This window comes from Platalea leucorodia, assembly GCF_965183815.1.
Source record: "Platalea leucorodia genome assembly, chromosome: 5".
Lineage (NCBI taxonomy): Eukaryota > Metazoa > Chordata > Aves > Pelecaniformes > Threskiornithidae > Platalea > Platalea leucorodia.
In genome coordinates, this window is record NC_138827.1 from 18,610,500 (window position 1) to 18,619,076 (window position 8,577).

General features: G+C 48.8%; 1 protein-coding gene across 1 annotated transcript; it reads left to right on the forward strand.

The window, feature by feature from the left end:
* Positions 1-51: 51 nt before the first annotated feature.
* On the forward strand, positions 52-8,148 carry EARS2 (glutamyl-tRNA synthetase 2, mitochondrial; the record flags this gene model as incomplete). The annotated part of the gene is made up of 9 exons (XM_082312157.1): positions 52-157; positions 860-1,015; positions 1,996-2,185; positions 2,473-2,945; positions 3,785-3,893; positions 4,432-4,585; positions 5,824-5,954; positions 7,338-7,473; positions 8,065-8,148. The coding sequence occupies 9 exons, from the start codon at positions 52-54 to the stop codon at positions 8,146-8,148; spliced, it is 1,539 nt and encodes a 512-aa protein (XP_082168283.1).
* Positions 8,149-8,577: the final 429 nt, after the last annotated feature.

Genomic DNA, 8,577 nt, shown 5'->3' on the forward strand with positions numbered 1-8,577 from the left:
GGCGCGTCCAGGCGGAAGCAGCGCCCGCGGCCACGTGGGCGGTGCGGCGGGATGGCGCGAGCGCTGCGGGCGCTGCGGGGCGCAGCGGGGCCAGAGCGGGGCCCGGGCCCAGGCCCAGGGTCGGGGCCGCGGGTGCGGTTCGGGCCCAGCCCCACAGGTAACGCCCGGCCCCTCGCCAGGCCCCTCGTCAGGCCCGCCCCTCGCCCCCCCGGGGGGCCCCGCTGCGGGCCGGGGCGGCGCTTTGGGTTGGAAAACGTGAATTCAGACACTTGGGGAGCGTGTGCTGGGAGCGGGGGGCGGCCGCGGCCGGCTCCCTGCGCTGCGTTCCCCGAGGTACCCGCTCGCCCCCGAGTGCCGAGGGAACGGAGCTCCTGCCGGGAGCTGCCCGGGTCGGATTCGCCCGGCCGTGGTGGAAGTAAATAAGACCCCGGGGCGGCTGCGGGTTGTGTCCTTCGGGCAGCGCGGGGAAGGCGCGGGGTCCCGTCAACAGCGGTGCTTCCTAGCGCCTGCCAGCTTGCCGGTGGTTGCCCGCTCACTTCAGGGAATGCGTTCTTGGAAGGCAGTTGCCAATGATTTAATTCCACAGCAAAGGCCCACAAAGGCAGTCAGTGTCCCTGTGCAGCACGCCTCCCTGCCCCCCCGTTAGCGTTTAATACCAGTTTCCATTACAGGTAGCACTGCCCTTCTAGCTCTGTCCTGGTTTCAGGAAGGGATTTTTAAGCATGAGCTTGTCGTGGTTTAACCCCAGCCAGCAACTTAAGCACCACACAGCCGCTCGCTCACTCCCCCATGGTGGGATAAAAATCCCTTTATTGGGTCTTAGTTTTTATGATCTCCTCTGATTTCCACGTGATAACAGGTTTTCTGCATTTGGGTGGCCTTCGGACGGCTCTGTACAATTATATTTTTGCCAAAAAACACCAAGGGACCTTTATTTTGAGAGTGGAGGATACAGATCAAAATCGAGTGGTCCCTGGAGCTGCAGAAGGAATAGAAGATATGCTGGATTGGGCAGGTATTTACAAACATCTTTCATTTTTTTACTTACTGAAAGATTCTCTTCTTTCTAGAGATTAACAGTACCCAAATTGAGAGTATTTTGCATGATGGCAAGCTATGCAGCGTTTCAGATGATGAATTAGTTGAAATGTCGTTATTTCTACAGCTAGGCATCAGGAAAGTCCTGCTGGAAGTATGTTTTATAGCAGAAATAACTGGTTAGGCTTGGTTTCTTTTGGTGTGTTGTCTGACACACAGAAAGATCTAAATTTGTGAAAGTGGCCCGATGTGCGGTTGTAACAAAAGTTGTGCATGAGAAACTTGACGGCAAGGTCAGAAGTTGGAGCACGCAGACCTCGCTGTAAATGGATAAATTGTTTGCGTACAGAGTATTTGCTAAAGGGGATCTGGAGGTGTCAGTTTTCATTTTGAATCCTCTGCTTCTTTTTGAGCTTAAGAACTAGAAGTGAGGGTGATTTTAGAATACAGAATTGTGATAAAGTCAGAGCCAGATCCCACAGATGCTGCCATGAACGGGTTGGTAAACTTCAAGGGACTGGGACTTTGCTGTTGAGTAATAACTTTGGAGTAGGTAAAATAATTGGCTAAAGTCTCAACTGGATTTTTGTGGTACGAATGTTCTCTGCTATAAAAAGGGTGGATGCTACTTCGTATGTGTACACCTGACTGCATTTTGCTCTAAGTAGTGTACCAGAGCTGCTCAACTATTTACTAGGTTCTGGTGGTTTTTCTGCTCATTGCTTCACACACAGTACTCTTAAATTCTGAAGCTGTTGGCTGCTGTTTATCTTCTGAGTCCAGGAGAATCTGACTCCTCTGTCAGACAGATGCTGTCAGCTGGCTGCCCTGGTGCAGAAACCATCCTTGGACACTCTCCAGAACCTTGCTGTTTCATCTTCATTCGGTGTGCTCCAATAGTGGGTTTCACTCTGCCTTTTTACGGGCTTTCTAAGTCCCGTCATACTAATGTTTCAGGTATTCCCCCTGATGAGAGTCCTCGCCGCGGTGGTTCCTTTGGACCCTACCAGCAGTCACGCAGACTTGACCTTTACAGGAGAGCCAGTGACGTGCTTTTGGAGAGAGGTGCGGCGTACCGCTGCTTTTGTACCCCTCAGCGCCTGGAACTGCTGAAGAAGGAGGCTTTGCGGAGCCAGCAGACCCCGCGGTAGGGATTCCTTGTCCCCCGGGTGGTTCCCTGTGCTGCACGCTTGCAAAAACTTGTGACAATGTGTGCGGCAATAGGATTGTAATCTCACTGCCCGTAGAGAGAGAAGCCAGCGTTACCCTTAGAGGCTTAGGGGATTGACCTCCAGAGTTGAGGTAGTTTCACTGGACATGTGGTGGGCAGGTTACAGCTAAAATTCTGGGGTCAATTTAGAGTTTTGGGAATGTAAGAATGGCTGATAGGGTTGGCCTGTATTGAGCTGAAACCTTCGTTCTCCTTTCTCAAAGATACGACAACCGGTGTCGGCACCTGACACCCACAGAAGTGTCTGAGAAGCTGTCACAGGGCCTCGACTGGGTAGTCCGCTTCCGACTGGAGAAGGGGGTGGAACCCTTTCAGGACCTGGTCTATGGCTGGAACAAGCACGAAGTGGCTGACGTGGAAGGCGACCCGGTGATTCTCAAGGGGGACGGCTTCCCCACTTACCACCTGGCAAATGTGGTGGATGACCACTACATGGGCATCAGCCACGTTCTGCGGGGAACTGAGTGGCTTACTTCGACGTCCAAGCACCTCCTTCTCTACAAAGCCTTTGGCTGGGATCCCCCTCAGTTTGGTCACCTCCCGCTGCTTCTGAATAAAGACGGTGGCAAGCTGTCAAAAAGGCAGGGGGACATCTTTCTGGAGCGTTTTGCTCAGGATGGCTACTTGCCAGAGGCTCTGCTGGACATCATAACCAACTGTGGCTCTGGATTTGCAGGTAATGGCAACAGGCTCAGTACTTGCTAGGACACTTCTTGATGCTGACTTTGGGGAATGGGTTAGGTTTCTTTTAATAGCTGAGAACTTTGACAGTGTTTGAAGGGATCAGGAAATGGGTGTGGGGCGACCAATCTGTCACTGAAATGCCAGCAGGGCTTCTGCAGAGCTCCTGTGAAAGACTGGGTGGTGTGCTGGAATGGTGGGAGTCTTTCTGCCTCTGTGCAGCCATTTAAATTGAGTCTGATGCTTAATGGGTTCCCACTTGGGACAACATTCATCTCACGGTGAAGAAACTGTCGGTAAACTCTTGGGAAAATATTCTATGGTTAATAATTGCAGTGTCGTGTATGACATCTGTCGCACTTCTTGTTTAACCTGAAAGGCCATGAGAAGTTGAGTCAATGTCTCCTTTTGTTGCTCTTGCTGTGTGGGGATCACAAATTAACTTGTGTTTTGAGAATTCTGCTTGGGAATGAAATCTTTCTTGGGCAGTGAAGCCTCCTGGCTGAGTGTTACTTCCTTTTGGCTGACTGATGCAAGGGGTGTTCTGCTGAGGAAGGTAACAGAGCCAAGAGAATGTCCCAGTTTCCAGTTGCTCACCGATAGTTAGCAGAGCCTGCTGTTAGGGAGAGGGCAGCCTTCCGTGCATGCCTGCTACAAGTTCCCTCTTTGCCCTGGTTGTTGCTAGCACTGTGAAAAGTGGCTCTCCTGTGTCACTTCTTCCTTGGGTATGCTGCTGCCCCAGCCCTGAGCCTGAGGCTTGCAATGAAACGCAGTGACACTAGTTCTCTGCGGGAGAATGAATGCGGATCGTTCCCTTGTTGGGTTATTTTGCAGAGAAACAGATGGGGAGGACTTTGGAGGAGCTGATCTCGCAGTTTGAAATAGGCAGAATTACAACACATTCTGCCCTTCTGGATCTTGAAAAACTCCCAGAATTCAACAGGTATAGATATCAGTCGTAACTTTAAAACTTAATAATCTGTACATCAGTGAGAATTTATTCTTAGCACTTGGCTTTATATGGCAATTTTGTTTATTGGATCAAGCGTGGTTCCAGCACAGTGGCTTTTTGGCTGCGCTACAGAGAAGTATAAGTTTCTGCTTACACCATTCCTGTCTCTTCTCCCGTTCTGTGCGTAGACACTGGTGTTGGATGCACTGTAAAAACCTGGGCAGATGGTGTGTAGCTAGGAGGATGCAAGGTCTTATGTTTAGATTCAAAATAACGTCTAAAAAGAGGCAAAACTTCCAGAGGGTACTTCTGCAAGTACATGTGTACTACGGGAATATCGTGCTGCTGAGAGCTACCACATCTTTTGTTCACTGTGGTGTATTAGTGCTTAAGGCTTTGTTGTAGAATGTCTGTCTGGGATTTAATATTGCTTTTCTAACAGTTTTAATTGGTAAATGTTGTAAGGTTGGGGTGATTAGTTCCAATCTAACCCAAAGCAGTCCAAAAGCAGTTTTCTTCTTTGTTACAGGATTCACCTTACCCGTCATATTGAGAATGAAGGGCTGCGACAGAAGCTAATTAAAGAGTTGCAGTTGCTGGTGGAGCACGTCTATGGGGATCAACAAGTGGATCAAGAGGTTCTAGAAAAGGAGTATGTGGAGCGAGTCCTCCTGCTGAGAAAAGTATGAGCAGTGATAGCATTGTGTCACTGTTTTGGGGAGCTGAGGTTTTGTGGGATTCCTGCATGAAGACTCAGTTGAGTCCTGGGCACTGCTTTGATCTGAGCTCTGAAGCTCCACAGCCTGCAAATGGCTGTCACTGCCAGCTCAAGTGATCGTGTGCATGCTGACTGCCAAAATCCAATGATACACTTAGCTGACCTGTAGGCATGGGCATGGTGAATGTCTTGGTGGTCTTTGCAGAGTCATAAGCTGATCCGTACTTTGCCAAGCCAGCAGAGAGCTCCCTCGGCAGAGGGAGGACGTGTCCCTGCCATGGAAGCAAATCATGGAATTGTAGGATTTTCTTGGAAGACCTCTCTGATTCACGCTCAGAGCAGGACTGTCAGTAGTGCTGGATCAGGTCAGCTGTGGCTTTGTCTAGATGACTGTTGAAAAGCCCCAAGCTGCACTTCTTCTGTAGCCCAGGATGTGGCTGGCTTGTGGTGGGAAGGTCCAGCACCTGGGACCCCTCGGGCCAGGAGACTGCTCATCTCTAGCTTTTGCTGGCTGGGCAGTGTAAGATGCTTCTGCTTTGCCGCTACTCTGTGCTTTCGTAGCAAAGTCAAAGCAACCTCTTTGCAGAGGTGGATGAAGCTCTCGGTGGTTAAACTAGTGGGGTTTGTGCATTGGGAGCCCTGGTCTTGGTTAAGGGGCAGAGTGCTGGCTGTAAAGGGGACAGAAGATATTGTGGCTCTTCCCAATGCCAGGAAGGAGGATGAGCCCAGCTGTTTCCCAGTCTGCCCCTGGGACGCCACTGTAGTATCTGGGGACTTCTTTGTGAAGAATAAAGCCTTCTTTATAAGGGCAGGAAGAGACCCGACTGTTCCAGCATGAAGGCGTCACTGTGGCAGTGGGACAGTGACTCATGTGACTTCCCACTGTCTCTAGAAAGGTGGCAGATGAGCGTGGTGAGCCACTTCCCTGGACTAACTCTGAGTCAGCCCACACGCGTCTTTGCAGCACGGGTACAGCCGCAGCCCTTTGGGCTTCTTCTGTGTCCCTGCTCACACCGAGTGGTTATGAGTGTGAAAAACTCAGCTGCTTAAATGTCAGCGATTCACATGTCCCCTGAGCAGCACGGAGTATGATGCAGTGGTGTGTTTGGACCCTCTTTAACTGTTTGCGAAGTCCAGACAGGATGTGTTTGCTCTCCCCCCAGCTTAACCCTCAGCCTTGACAGCTTTCCTTTCTTTCTCCAGGGTCACATAAGCCTCCTGAAGAACCTGGTGTCATCTGATTATGCTTACTTATGGGTTAGGCCCTCGGTATCCCGAGAGCAGCTACAAACTATTTCTGCAGAAGTAGATGAAATAGGAAAACTAGTCTTAGGGTAAGTGTCTCTTCCCAGCTCTGTACACACCCATCTGACCTCCCCAGAGCATTGCTCTTGGCTGTTGTATTGATGTTGGACATGCTCATAGTTCTTCTTTAATTTGCTTTACTTTGGAATATGCTGTAGTTAATAACTAGTGAGAAATTCTGTGTTTTTAATTGAAAAGCAGCTTGCCAGCGGGAAAGCTCACGTCAGTGCTCTCAAGCGAGAATTGTCACGTCTGGATTGAGTAAAGCACCAAGCACAGCGGAGTTTGCGTGCCAGCATGGCGCTAATGAAGCAGTGGTGTTGGCAGGGTTTTCCCATGCCACCTGATCTCCTGTGCTTTTGTCTGCTGTAGCATTGAACTGGAGAAGTGCAAGGTGGTTTTGGTCAACATATATTCCGATCATGTAATGAGACCTCTGGGTCTCTGGAATGAACCCAGTTCATGTCCAGCCAGAATCACTGTCACTTCTGAAGAGCTCGTCCCTGGGGGGCTTTCCCTGCTTCCCTTTCTTTGACTCTAGCTAGCAGTCTGCAGTTCTGTCTGCTCAGAAACATTGCTGGGGTGGCAGACAGTCTGCCCAGTCTAGGATCTTCCTTCTATGCCAGTGATTTTTCTGGGGTTTTGCCAACAAGTTTCGCTGCTGCCCCATGTCCCTCTGCTACTCCATGCCTTGCAGCTAGGCGAGGTGGTATGTCAGTCACCTTTCCAGTTCAGATCTCACCTCTGAACTAAAACGAGCCCTGAAAAACAGTTTTGGGAGTAATTAAGGTGGCAGTATCTGCAAATTGAGCTATTATTTCCAGCTCTCTGTAAAGCTGGTTCTCCTCAGTCATTTGTCACAGCTGAGTGGTAACTGAATCCAAGTGATGGTAATTTAAATGTCAGAATACTTGCTATCCTGGAGGGATAATAGTACTGCTACCTACAGCTGAGTAGCATCAGTGATGGCTCCTGCATCTCTAAAAATCATGTTATTAAAAAAGAAATCAGAATTACTGCTTTTGCTGTGGTTTTCCAGGTCCTTGGCATAATTTTGTGATTTAAACTAGATGCTTGCTTTTCTGAACAACTCTGCTTGTGGTGCTGTTGAAGTAGAAAGGTATGGTTTCGCAAAGCAGAGTCTTAGCAGCAGTATCGAGGTAAAGCAGTCCTGCCTGCCAGTCTAGGAGGGTACCCGTGTACATGACCAATGCTGCAGTGAGCAGAGGGAGTGCCCTGGCACAGAGCAGGAGTGAAGGGCAGGAAAGTTTACCTTGAACTGCTGCTGTTGCCAGAAGATTTTGCAAAACCAGCCTGAGGTAGCTGGCAGTCGTTGAAGTCGTTAGTCATTTCTGGGTAGGAATCCTGTGTTTTGTACATCCCCAGATTGTAAGGGCCTCTTTTTCCTAAAGGCTCATGACAAGGCAGGCAGCTGTTTTGACTGTGGAGGAGTTGAACACAGACCTGAGAAGCCTCCAGAAGCAAACCAAAGAGACTAAGTACAGCAGCATGATGAAGCTCCTTCGCTTGGCTCTCAGTGGGCAGCAGGTAAAAAATAAAAATTCTGAGGCTGGGACCTTCTTTTTTTTTTTAATAGCTATCTTCTCTCTGATAGCAAGATACTGGTGTTTGGACATCTTGCAAGAATTGACATTAGTTTCTTTATGAGTGAATGTACTGATACACAGCAATTCTGAAAGGAAAGGCTGTTCTGAAAGTTTCAGAAAGGCAGAAGTTGTCAAAGCATGAATATGCTGGTCACAAATCTGAAGGTAGAAAAACCTCTGCACCAGCTGTAGGGAGTGTGGGCAAGGTTGTAGGTTTTGGGCAAAACTGGGATTTTATGTGCACTCTGCTTTTACAAAGTTCAAAACCAAGTTTCACAAAAATTCTTCAAAGCCTTATCCCAGCTTAGGCTCTGGCATAAATCCTTCTGGGTCAGTTTGACCATTCTTAGCATTTTACTTCAGGAGAAAAAAAACCCAAACGCATGTTTTGAGATTGCTGATAAAACCCCTACCCTTGGTCTAACAGCAATCTGATAGCTAATCACTCTATCGTTTCCGCCATGATGATGCATAAACATGTGCTGAAAAGTGTAAGTTTCCGTTTGTACAATGACTTCTTATGTGTTTTCAGCATGGACCGAGCGTTGCTGAGATGATGGTGACTTTGGGACCCAAAGAAGTGTGTGGAAGAATACACAAAGCACTATCTAGCTAATATGAGACAGAAACGACACTGACATCCAGCCCATGCACTCAGATGGTGTAGGCAGCACATGTCATTGTCCTAGACCTGTATTTTTTGATCTCAGCATGATTATCTTTGATCAGATGAGCTGGGCTTTAGACCAGACAGGTGTCAGCATGATGTTTCCAGGTCTGTGTGTATCTGCACTAAGCATAAGCCAGTTTGTCTGGGAGAGGAACCCGAATACAGATTTAGGTCCGTCCTTCTGCTTTCATCTTGTGCAGATAGCCTGGTTTCCAGGTTGGGACAAAGAGACTTTTATCAGTGTTTAAATTCATACCATGTGGACAGAAAGTAATGCTATTTCTGATACCAGCATGGCTCGTCTCAAGAGATCGGTCTCTTTTTGGAGAGGGCCTCACAATCAGGGTACCTACAGCTATGACTACATAGGTCCTC